The following is a 13,141-nucleotide window of genomic DNA, read 5'->3' on the forward strand; positions in this document are numbered from 1 at the left end:
GAACGAATTATACCTTGAAAGTTCTTATTAGTTGAATCAAAGGGAAACGCTGATAATACTGTAGTTGATTGAGTCGGGAGAAGAAGAAATAGGTACTGTTGAAAATGAAAGTTAGAGTTCTTGTGGAAGAAATTATTGTTCCTGAGTTGATGATCGATTATCACAAAGCCGAAAATCCAATTGAGATGATAATTGGTCTTTTCATCAATCATTCCTGCAACAAACTGAAAAGAAATCAAAACCCTAACAAAACGAGCAGTTAAAAAAAATGAAATTACATACAGATAGAGAAGAAAGAAAATACGAGAATTTAAAACCCTAACCTAATCATCGTATTTCTCCATCTCTCATTCTTCAGTGGTTTCTTTCTTCTTCTCTCTCGATCTCTTCTTCTCTCTGGATCTCAGATGGTTAGAAACTCTCGATCTCTTCTTCTCTCTCGATCTCAGATCGAACGAAATGGTTAGAAACTCTCGATCTCTTCTTCTCTCTCGATCTCAGATGGTTAGAAAATCTCGATCTCTTCTTCTCTCTCGATCTCAGATCGATTTCAGTACCTATACGAATGGTTATTCAGTAAAATGAAAAAAGAAAACCAGATTTTCAGAGGGACAGATTCGTAATTTTCGCTCAATTCCCTTTGTTTTTTACGGAATCAAATTCCTTTCCACCCACCCACCAATGCAATAGAATAGAGCCCATAGGAGGGAATTGGATTCCTTAGCAATCCAATTCTAAATTTTTTTGGGCTGTTCGGTTCAGGGGAATTGGGCCTATTCCCTTCGAATCCAATCACTGGGTTCCCAATTACCTGAAACGAACGGGCTATTAGTATCAAATCAAATCTTGATACAAACATGGTACACCAAAATCACCAAAAAAAATGAAAACAGTCGTGAGCTAACTAACATGCGCCACGTGACTAGTTTACAACCTTCCCCCGTCTCTCTCTCTTTACAAAAATTAAGATTGGTCGAGTCAGTAAGAAGAGGAGTGTCTCGCCTATAAATAGGATCGGCTCCTTCCGACATATTTGCATCTCTTTTCTTTCTATCTGCTCTTTTCGCAGAATCTCTCTTCACTTCTCCTTCTCCGCCCAAATTCAAACTCAATATCGCCACAACTAATTCAGGTAATTTTTTTCTTCTTTCTGATTTCTTATTTGAACAATTTTTTAATTCAATTGATGTTTATGTGAGATCTGATTTGTAGTTACTGCAGTTTCTGATCTCGATTTCGTATTTTGAATTGAAATCGAACTAATGTGATTGCCTAGAATTAGATTTGATTCGTCTTACTGAAAATGCGGTTGTTTGTTTTATTCTGGTTTGGTAACGTGGGATCTGATGCGTTTGTGATTAGTATGTGTATATTTATTTATTTTCTAGTTAGGTAGAAATGCTTACTTGCTTATTAATTTGAAGATTTTGTTAGGTTAGGTCTGCGATGGGATGAGATTCTAAATTTCATCACATAGTGTTTTGAGAAAATTTGGCGGGTAAATCTGAGATCTACTAGTGTGTATCATTAACGAGGGTTATGAATTTGATTGTAGTACAAGTGTTTTTGTTGAATTAGGTAGGTTGTTGGTGTTTGCATGGTAAGATGAACGGACTGGATCTGTTGTGGTGAATTCTAAAAATGATAGATCTGTAGATCCATGATTGGAGTTTTATAAACTCGTTTATGTCGTTTAGAGATCAAGATGTACGGATTGTATTGGTTTTGTTGATGTTGTATGGATCTGATCACCATTAGTCATCACTCAAAATTTATACCTACTTAAATGAAAGAGTTTATCTTTATGAACAACGAAAATTCACTGATTTGAATGATGCAGTTTGGCATGATAATGTTAGTTTTTAGTTTCAAGTGACTTAGGCTTTCTTACTTAGCAATGATGAGGATATCTGGCTTACCAAGGTTATGAAATTTTAGTGTCAAGGTAGAAAATGCAACACTTTCGAATATTGATCAAAGCTCGGTTATACTAATTGTTCACATTTCATGGAGGCAACGTTTTTTCATCCCTCCTTTTTTTGTATAACACTTAAACTGGTAGTAAAATGATACCTCGTGTGCATGCTTGTCAATTACAGAGATCAGGCCCAGTCAACAATTGTACTGCTTTTTGGCTCGTTTCTGTGTTTTGTGATTTGAACATATATTACAGTAGTAGCTAGTTCCTAAGGTGGTTTTGTGACTTTGTCTTTTATTGATTTTCAGTTACCAGTCCGTAAATATTTAACTGGTCATTTTTGTCGCATATGGTGGCTAAGAATATAAATAAAATGATAGCATCTTTTATTATTACGTAATCGTTCTCTAATAAGTTGAAGTTTGTACAATTTCATTGACATGTTCTTTAGATTTACAAACATTGTATCTTTTGCAGGTAGTATTGAGTGTCTCTGTCCATCATGGCGACTGGGCAACTATTTTCCCGTTCCACACAAGCCCTATTTTATAACTACAAGCAGCTTCCTATCCAACGGATGCTTGATTTTGACTTCCTTTGTGGTATGTAGCCTTTCTTTTTGATACTACTGGGTTCCTACTTGTAATTGCGTATCAAATAAAAATTTAGGTTGTTGCTTTCTTAGATGAGCATCTTATTAATCTGGAATGTTGTTGTTGTACTTACCTAGGGAGAGAAACGCCATCTGTTGCTGGAATTATAACTCCGGGTGCTGAGGGGTTCCAGAAACTTTTCTTCGGTCAAGAGGAAATTGCAATTCCTGTTCATTCAGCGTATGCTATTGTTTTTCTTTTCTTTGCTTTACTAATGAGGAATCACTAGAGGTCCTTGGCTGCATGTTCTGAGTCGTTCGCTACTGTTAATAACTTAGTACATCATGGAGTTTGTTATATATTTACCGAACCTTTTGATTCTCTCCTGCAGTGTTGAGGCCGCTTGTGCTGCACATCCAACAGCTGATGTTTTTATCAACTTTGCATCATTCAGAAGGTCAGTCATGCTCTTTACACTAAGCTACCAGTTACCAATTTGAATCCTTGTCAACTGAGTGACACTTCGTTCGGCATATTGCAGTGCGGCTGCTTCTTCTATGGCTGCTCTGAAGCAACCCACTATTAGAGTTGTGGCTATAATAGCAGAAGGTGTTCCAGAATCAGATACCAAGCAGTTAATTGCATATGCTAAGGCAAACAATAAGGTTGGAGAATTTACATAGATTACTGGACTTCAGTTTTCAGAGGATTTTATGACTGTTATCTATGCTGGTTGTTTGCCTGATCTTGGAACTGGAATCTTTGCAGGTTGTGATTGGACCTGCCACTGTTGGAGGCATTCAAGCTGGAGCATTTAAAATTGGTGACACTGCTGGAACTATTGATAATATCATCCAGTGCAAGCTATACAGGCCTGGATCTGTTGGATTCGTGTCCAAATCTGTATGTATATTCTGCTCTTTTTGCTAGATTTTCTGCTATTATGCAGAGAAAATTTACTACTTTTAGTGCAGACACATCTGAAACTGCCTTTTTACTATTGCAGGGTGGCATGTCTAATGAAATGTACAACACTATAGCCCGTGTAACAGATGGAATATATGAAGGTATTGCAATTGGAGGAGATGTGTTCCCAGGCTCAACTCTTTCAGATCATATCCTGCGATTTAACAACATCCCCCAGGTAATTTAACGTCTCCAAAGTTTCTTTTAAAAATGCAGTTCTGTTACATGAGACTGAGGCTGCTAGTGTACAAATAGACAGTTCTAGTTGGCAAATAGGTATCAGTAAAGCCCAAGTTCTTGAACTATGCTCCTGTTTCATGCCAAATGTCTTATCCTCCAGCTGATGCATGACTGAACCACTGGATATCACCTTATCTCCAACTTCTATGTAGCGTTCGAAGGATCTGGATCTTATTGGGCTTTTGAGCTACATTCAGATTCAATGATTAGCGGTGGTGGTTACCTCCTAATTAAGTTATACAGGAGTCGTAATGATTTGATTGTTATCTTTACTCTTTAGCCTCAAACTTCATTATGTGACCTAGAATCTATTGACACTAACAGAGTAACAGTAAAGGGATGAACAAGCACGACCAAACTTGCCAGTCGCCGCTAACCATTATTCATGTGAACAATGATTTCAGCGTGTTGTCTATTTTCTCCCGCTGCATCATTTTGTGAATGTCCAAAAGGCATTATGTTGATTTTTATCATCCCTTACGAATTTTCTTGCTGATTAATTTCTTTTTGACTTTTCAATTAGGTCAAAATGATGGTTGTGCTTGGGGAACTGGGCGGAAGAGATGAGTACTCTCTTGTCGAAGCCTTAAAACAGGGAAAGGTCAATAAACCTGTTGTAGCCTGGGTGAGCGGAACCTGTGCCCGACTTTTCAAGTCAGAAGTTCAATTTGGTCATGCTGTAAGTTGCTTACCCTGGTTAAAAATCCATATTCTCAAGTTTAATCATTAATGATTCTATTTGGCCATTCTTAACTTCTGGTTTTGTGCAATGTTTACACCAGGGTGCCAAAAGTGGTGGTGAGATGGAGTCGGCGCAAGCCAAGAACGAAGCACTAAGGGATGCAGGTGCCATTGTTCCCACATCTTTTGAAGAACTAGAGATAGCAATTAAAGAGACATTTGAGAAACTTGTATATGTTCAGCCTACATCTGGTTTTATCTGCATTTGAATAATTCCAATGCTTGGGGTGCATATTTTAAAATCTGGTAGTAGCTAATTGACTAGCTTGATACTTGTTTTACTTAGGTTGAAGATGGAAAGACAACACCCGTCAAGGAAATCACACCTCCTCAAATCCCTGAGGATCTCAGCATCGCAATTAAGAGCGGAAAAGTTCGCGCTCCAACTCACATTGTTTCCACCATCTCTGATGACAGAGGTAAAATGAGCTTTTGCTTTTGCCATTCAAATGGATAATGATGCAGTTGTATGTACCTATTTTCTTGTCCTATTTGCAGGTGAAGAACCATGTTATGCCGGTGTTCCAATGTCATCAATTGTTGAGCAGGGTTATGGTGTCGGTGATGTTATATCCCTTTTATGGTTTAAACGCAGTCTTCCTCGCTACTGCACACACTTTATTGAGGTAGGTTTATATATCAAAGCTTTGAGTTTGTTGTGATCTCTTCTCCGTCTCTTCTTTCTATATCTTACTAAATCATATTTAATTGGTCAGATTTGTGTCATGTTATGTGCTGACCATGGTCCCTGCGTTTCTGGCGCTCACAATACCATTGTCACTGCAAGGGCCGGAAAAGATCTAGTTTCTAGTCTTGTCTCAGGTAAATTTTTGATTAATGATGTTTTCTGCCATTTGCCAAAAAAGTGAACATTGTCGCGTAGTTCTTGCTGGAAAACAAACAAAAGAAGGAACAAGAGAGTTATCTTTGTTAATATGATTAGCATATGAAAACCTAAACTCAATATATCTTATGAACAGGGTTACTCACAATTGGTCCAAGATTTGGAGGAGCCATTGATGATGCTGCTCGATACTTCAAGGATGCGTATGACAAGGTGAGTTTTTTTTCTTTTTCTTCTTTAGCTGCTACATGGTTAAATGGAAAATAGTTTCTAAATTTTCCGATGTTGTTCTGCTGTTTATCCACAGGGTCTTACTCCATATGAGTTCGTCGAAAGCATGAAGAAGAAGGGTATTCGTGTACCAGGAATTGGGCACAGGTATGTGCATTCTTCGCTTAGCGTCTATCTTTGCCATCACACAAGCTTGACCTACACTATAGTCTATTCTACTTTCTCTGTCTGTTGAGTGTGAAAAAAGTTCTATGTATGTATCAGAATCAAGAGAGGAGACAACAGAGATAAGAGAGTAGAGTTACTACAACTTTACGCGCGTACCAACTTCCCTTCTGTCAAATACATGGAGTATGCCGTCGAAGTTGAAACCTACACTCTATCAAAGGCAAACAACTTGGTTATGAATGTCGATGGTGCCATTGGATCTCTCTTCTTGGATCTCCTTGCTGGTAGTGGAATGTTCAGCAAAACCGAGATTGATGAAATTGTTGAAATAGGATATCTCAACGGACTCTTTGTGCTTGCACGTTCCATTGGTCTCATTGGGTGAGTTTTGATTTACGTTTACATATTTTGAATTCCCATCCTACAAAAAAGAAGATGAAAAATAATAATCATTTTTCTTCTTGATATCAAATCTCGATTTCATTTGTTTCTGTGCATGGATTTACAGGCACACCTTTGACCAGAAGAGATTGAAGCAGCCGTTGTACCGTCACCCATGGGAGGATGTTCTCTACACCAAATAATCTCCTGTTTCTAGCTACCGGTTGTAACAATGCCTCTTGCTTCTCATTCTTTTTGTCTCTTTCAAATGTCCATTTTTAGTCCTGTGATTTCTCTTTTTCTTATTTTTTTTCTTTTACTTTTTATTTCTCATGTCATTTATAAGCGTAACATTGTTGTTTGTACTCGGTGATTGCAGCTATTCGTGTTGTCGTTAAACTAGTGTAGTAAGAGAAATGTGAATGATTTGAAATAATTAATCTGTTATGAGTTGTGAGTCAGTTAGTGAACAAATTGTTCCATAAGAGTTTAACAGCAAAAGATGCCGACTTTGACAAAGAAAAATGCAGGCAGTTATGTAGTTTTCACATGATTGTTGCTTCATAGATGAATACTATAATTATGTTATATTGAAATTTCATACTATGTTGATGAGAGGGTTTGTCGAGGATACGAGAAGTACGTTTGGATTATCATAATTAAAGCCAACTAAATTGTTATTACACGTGCTGGGAAGCACTGGCATGGACACGGGACACGACACGGACACAGGGACCTCCAAAACTCAAAATCATCAGGACACGGACACATTAATATATATACTAATTAAATAATTTTTATATACTAAACTCATAGTGTTATGGCATATCAAATAAAATCACACAATTATACGATAAAAACTCAATTTTATGCTGTTAGATGATACGTATTGATCTCTATACCTTGGTAGCTATTACTATAAATGCGGAATTCAGAATAATAATAGACGAGAAACTTAGAAAAACAGAACACAAGTAGTAATTCGAAGAAAATATCTTTTCTAGATTATGAACAAGAAAACGATTATAATTCTCTCTTTGTTACGCTGACAATCTTCTCTAAATAGTGGATCAACCTTAAACTGTTTACTAAGCTTGCACATGTATTGTCTCAAGCCTTTTGTAGGTTTTCTGTGCATAGTATATTCTGTGTCTTAGCTTTTAGCCAAAGCCCTCTATTTATAGCCTTCATCGTACTCGGCCGACCAAGGACTTCTATTAGGAATCTATTTCCTAAACTAAGAGAATTGCCTAGAACAAAACTCTTTCCTAACTAGGAATTCTGCCTAAACAAGGAATCCTGCCTAGAATAGGATTCTTCCCTCAACTTAGCTTGAGGTTAACTAAGTTCCCTAAAGGAGTACGGATACACCTGTATCATGGGTCCCCCTTTTAGGAACTTGAACTCCTGTGAAAGTTAAAAATGAAGGTTATGGAACTCGAGAGTCCCTTTTTCCTTGTTAAACCACTTGGCCCTGCTAGGAACTTGACCTTTACATCCAATTAGAAAAGCTTCTTTCTCTCCTTGTCGTGTTTTAGTCACTCTTCGCTCCAATATGCAATCTTTCTTGAGTGGTTCCTCTCTATCAAACCATAAGTCTTCTACTCGTGGTAAGATCAAAGTGTCGTCGCCGACATCATCAAGTAATGGTGGTTCAAATAACTTCAAGTATTCGACATTTATTACTGAGTACATACCTAGATAAGGTGGCGGATCCAGACGAAAGGCATTGTCACCAATCTGATCGAGAATACGAAATGGTCCATACCTCAATGGCTTCAACTTATTACCTTCCCCCTTCAGTCGTTCCTTACTTAATTTTAACCATACCAAGTCACCAACACCAAAATTACAAGGCACAAGATGCTTTCCATGCTTTGCTTTGTATTTGACTTGTGACTTCTTTAATTGTGCTTCAACAGTCGCATGAATCTGAGATATCTTCTCCAAGAACTTTTATGCCTTTTTCCATTCACTTCATTCCTTCCCCCCATTGAGGTGTCACTAGAAAATACTAGATCGAAAGGACTAGGTGGTAAGCAACCATAGCACGTCTCGAAAGGAGATTTTCTCGAAGAACTGTGAACTGCTCTATTGAAAGAAAAATGTAGATATGGTAAACTCTCATCCCAAGTTTTAGGATGCTTAGAATTATATCCCCTTAACATGTGAACCATAGTCCTATTGACCACTTCTGTTTGTCCGTCTGTTTGTGTATGAAAAGTTGTTCTCTTCTTCAACCTAGTGTCCATCATCTTCCATAAAGAATCCCAAAAGTGACTAAGGAATCGACTATCCCTATCAGAAATAATCGAAGTAGGTAAACCAAAATGCTTCCACACATGCTCAAAGAAGAGCTTTGCTGCACCGGCTCCCATTACCGTTTTTGTACATGGAATTAATGCAATCATCTTGCTGAATCGGTCGACCACAACGGAAAAATAATCATGACCAGAATTGGTTTTCGGTAACCCACCAAGAAAATTCACAGAAATACTCTCCCAAGGCCTTGATGGTACTGGTAATGGTAGATATAACCCACGTTTTCTGTTGGAAGGTTTAGATGTGCTGCACAACTTACACCCTCTAACCAACTTAGCCACATCATCTTGCATCTTCGGCCAAAATACATAACGCCGGAGGTTAAGTAGAGTTTTATTCATCCCAAAGTGTTCAGCAACTCGGGAAGTGTGTGCCTCTCTCAACCACTGTAAACGATCTCCATCTTCTGGTATGCAAAGTAACTGACCTTTGTATAACAATCCATCTCGGAGTTCATACTCGCTTTTCAAACCACTCTTTACACCTTCTAACACCTTCTTTAAGTCTTTGCTGGATGCGTATGACTCTGCCTACTCTTGAGGAAAAATTGGCTGAATTCTCATGGCCACCATTAATGCTCGAACTGGAGGTCGAGATAACATATCTTCCAACTTGTTTGTTACCCCCTTCTTGTACTTAATAAGAATATTGAAAATCATCATGTAAGACATCCACTTCATGTGTCGGGCTTGTTGTAGTTTCGTTTGAGCGTGTAGATACTCCAATGGTTTGTGATCTGAATGTACCACTACTTCTTTACCTAAGAGATACACTCGCCAATGCTTGATACATTGATATAAAATATAAAATTCTTTGTCATAAGGTGCGTAGTTCTTAATAGCACTTGAGAACAATTCTGAATGGTACTCCACTGGTTTACCATCCTGTAACAACACTCCTCCCAATGCATAGTTAGAAGCGTCGGTCTCAACTTCAAATGTACACTGTAAGTTAGGCTGTGCTAATACTGGTGCTTCTGAAATCTTCCTTTTTATTAATTGAAAAGCGTCTTCATGGGTTTGCTGCCATTCAAACTTTGCCTTATCTCCCGTCAAACCATGTAATGGTCCTGCAATATTCGAAAAATGTCGGATAAACTTAGAAAGTAGGTGCAATACCCTAAGAAACTCATGATTTCAGTTACAGTGTTAGGTCTAGGCCACTTAGTGATCACTTCAACCTTCCATGGATCAATCTTCCGTTGTCCACCACCAACAATGAATCCTAGATACACCAACTCCTCCTTCCCAGACTCACACTTCTTAATGTTCAACTTCAGCTGGCCTTCATATAACACCTTTTCAACGTGAACGAGATGTTCTTCCCAAGTTCTGCTGTATATTAGGATATCATCCAAGTAAACAATCACAAAATCTTCTACAAAAGGTCGTAACAAATCATTCATCAAACGCATAAACGTCGCTGGAGCATTACACAAACCAAAATGCATCACCAACCATCCAAACAAGCCTTGTTTGGTCTTAAAAGCAGTTTTCCATGTATCATCTTCTCGAACTCTCATCTGGTGATATACGAATTTGAAATCTAACTTTGTAAAGACTCGATCTTTTTCCAACTGATCCATCATGTCGTCTATCCTAGGTAAAGGGTAACGATTCTTTACTGTGATGTTGTTCAATGCTCTATAACGAATACACATGCGCCAGCCTCCATCTTTCTTTGGAACCAACAACACTGATGATCCACAAGGTGAAGCACTTGGCAATATCATTCCTAATTCTAGAAGTTCCTGGACTTGTTTCTTGATCTCATTAGATTCCTCTACGGTCGTGTGATAAATATCTAGAAGAGAACTCTCCCCGGTCAACATGATTTCATGCTCCACACTCCTCTTTGGAGGTAATCCTGTGACATCAGAAAATAGATCCTTGTATTTTAACTTCAACCTTTCTAGGTCATTTTCTTGTTGTGCAGTCAAGGCTGCCAAACAAACTCTACTCGGCTTCTCCTCAAGAGAACGAATCACAAGGAGAATGAACTTTGTGCTAGTATTCACCAACCGCTTAGCCTGAGTGGCTGTGATCAAACTTCCTCCCTCAAGAGGAGAATCAATATCCCGAATCACAAAACTTTCTCCATCTTTGGTAAAGGTGTACTTTTGTTCCCTCCTGTGTAGAGTTGCATCTCTATCCCATAGGTAAGGATTACCTAGTACCACCTGACAAACATCCAAAGGAACTACGTCGCATGTAACTTCGTCAATATATGACTCATCTAGAGCAAATTTTAACGTGCACTGCTGTGAGACTTGTAAGCCCCCTTCCTTTTGAAGCCATCCTAAAGGGTATGGTTTTGGATGTTTGAAAGTTTTCAATCCTAACTTCTGCACCAAAGAACTTGAAAGTAAATTCTTTTGACTTCCCGGGTCAATAACAACATTAACTAGTGAAGTTTTGACTTGCATCTTCACCGTGAAGAGTCTCTCCCTAAGATCATCTTTTGAAGGTGTTTCTTTGTTCTTGTCATAAGAGAAAGCTTTGAATTGGGTTCCGTTAGTCCGTGGACTTCTTTTGGAGTTTGAGCAACTAGTGCTACCTTCTTGGCTTCTTTCCTCTGCAACCCTTTAGGCTTTAGATGAGGGTTCTTAACCCAACACTTGTCGACAACGTGACCTGTTTGCTTGCAATGGGTGCAATACTAACCTTCCTTGTCACTAAACTTCCCTTCTTCTTTGCTCCTTTCACCTCCTTTCACAGTGGTACCTCCAAATTTTACCTTAGTTTTTCCCTTTGAATCAGATTTCTTAAGCCTGCCTTCAATGGCATTAGATTTTCTACTTGCTTCGAAGATAGTATCCATCGAAAACATCTTCAACTCCTTCCATATATACTCATGGAATCCGAAAATATATTTCATATATATAACTAATCTCCCAAGTATAAATCCAAAATCATAGCTTGATTCTGAAATTCCGAAGTATATTCTTGCACAGTTTGGTTGTAAGTCTGCTTCAAGCTGTACCACTTGAACCATCTCTCCTCAAGGTAGCCAACCGGATAAAACTGTTTCCTTACAACTGCCTTGAATCTTTTCCATGACAATACACCTTTACCTAGGTTTTGTCTTTGATAAGCTTTCCACCAGGTTAGAGCATGCTTTTGTAGCTTCAATGTCGCGAAAGAAATCTTTTCCTTTGAACCATATTCAAAGAAAGAAAAATACGTCTCTAGACATTCAATCCAATCATCTAATTTTTCTACATCGACACTCCCATCGTAAAGTGGAATATCAACACGAAAACCAATTTTCAGATTCTTACCATGAGATTCAGTTGATGTAGGACTTTTAAGAAACTCTTTCTTCTTTTCTTCCTTCTTCTTCTTCTTCTTCTTCTTCTTCTTCTTATTCCGAATCATCTTTTTCCGAAGCTTCAGGTGAAGGTGTAATCTTTTTCTTTGTCTTTGTCTTGAGTGTATGAGAATGAATACATTCACTCAATTCCTTAAGGGTAACTTGAATTGACTTCATGTATGTTTGCAATGTAGCCTCATTTTCTTCCATAGTTTGTGGTTCTGTTTCCTTATGTTATTCATCTGACTTTGTCATCCTTGATCCCCTTGTTTTCTTAACGTCTTCTAACTTCTCAAGTACCTCACCAAGCTTTATGTAGAGATATCTAGTGAAAACCATAAACCACAGGGATTTACCCTAAAAACTAACCTTGCTCGTGATGCCAACTTGATACGTATTGGTCTCTATACCTTGGTAGCTATTACTATACATGCGGAATTCAGAATAATAATAGACGAGAAACTTAGAAAAACAGAACACAAGTAGTAATTCGAAGAAAATATCTTTTCTATATTATGAACAAGAAAACGATTATAATTCTCTCTTTGTTACGCTCACAATCTTCTCTAAATAGTGGATCAACCTTAAACTGTTTAATAAGCTTGCACATGTATTGTCTCAAGCCTTTTGTAGGTTTTCTGTGCATAGTATATTCTGTGTCTTAGCTTTTAGCCAAAGCCCTCTATTTATAGCCTTCATCGTACTCGTCCGACCAAGGACTTCTATTAGGAATCTATTTCCTAAACTAAGAGAATTTCCTAGAACAAAACTCTTCCCTAACTAGGAATTCTTCCTAAACAAGGATTCCTGCCTAGAATAGGATTTTTTCATCAACTTAGCTTGAGGTTAACTAAGTTTCCTAAAGGAGTTCGGATACACCTGTATCATTAGATTAGTCCACATGTAGAAAAGTTAACTATTATACTAATTTCCATGACACACTAGATTACCCAACTAATAAAATAGAGTATAAATTTTTACACGTGCGTCGTGTCGGAGTCCAACGCGCGTCCTGTGTCCGACGTGCATCGGACGCGGACACGACACCAATACCGGTGTGTCGGTGCTTCACAGTACACGTGGGAATGTGATTCCCATAGAGTCTCTTAAAAGAAATGTCGGATTTGTCTGGTCCCAAATTGATGTTGAGAGGTTTCCCGCTTGGCTGCCGTCGACTGCAAAGTTTTCTATTCCATCTGCTGCTTGGTTTCCTTCTCTATAATTATGTTGAATAACACAACATGGAATTTTCCGCATTCGATATATGATTGCTCCAATCATTTCAGATATATGCTCTAAGCTAGTTATAGCTCGGGAAACAATTTTTTAGCTTAGGTGGAATCCATAGGACTTTTTTTATTGCACGTTTGGATGCACACTTAGAAGTTACTTTTTGACTTCTAGAGATCAAAATGCAAGAAGTCT

General features: G+C 38.1%; 1 protein-coding gene across 1 annotated transcript; it reads left to right on the forward strand.

Moving 5' to 3' along the window:
* Positions 1–977: 977 nt before the first annotated feature.
* LOC113333005 (ATP-citrate synthase beta chain protein 2-like) lies at positions 978–6,630 on the forward strand. Its single transcript, XM_026579491.1, has 16 exons — positions 978–1,132; positions 2,396–2,520; positions 2,649–2,751; positions 2,903–2,968; positions 3,053–3,176; positions 3,280–3,414; positions 3,518–3,655; positions 4,241–4,396; positions 4,500–4,628; positions 4,745–4,877; positions 4,957–5,084; positions 5,175–5,280; positions 5,439–5,515; positions 5,610–5,680; positions 5,798–6,082; positions 6,210–6,630. The coding sequence occupies exons 2-16, from the start codon at positions 2,421–2,423 to the stop codon at positions 6,283–6,285; spliced, it is 1,827 nt and encodes a 608-aa protein (XP_026435276.1). The 5' UTR covers positions 978–1,132; positions 2,396–2,420; the 3' UTR covers positions 6,286–6,630.
* Positions 6,631–13,141: the final 6,511 nt, after the last annotated feature.

This window comes from Papaver somniferum, unplaced genomic scaffold, assembly GCF_003573695.1.
Source record: "Papaver somniferum cultivar HN1 unplaced genomic scaffold, ASM357369v1 unplaced-scaffold_132, whole genome shotgun sequence".
Lineage (NCBI taxonomy): Eukaryota > Viridiplantae > Streptophyta > Magnoliopsida > Ranunculales > Papaveraceae > Papaver > Papaver somniferum.

Bases quoted from the DNA above. Each gene is read 5' to 3' on its own strand.
- LOC113333005 (XM_026579491.1), top strand. From the start codon at position 2,421: ATGGCGACTGGGCAACTATTTTCCCGTTCCACACAAGCCCTATTTTAT. The intron at 2,521-2,648 runs GTATGTAGCCTT...GTACTTACCTAG, and splicing joins TGATTTTGACTTCCTTTGTG to GGAGAGAAACGCCATCTGTT. The intron at 4,878-4,956 runs GTAAAATGAGCT...TCCTATTTGCAG, and splicing joins CACCATCTCTGATGACAGAG to GTGAAGAACCATGTTATGCC.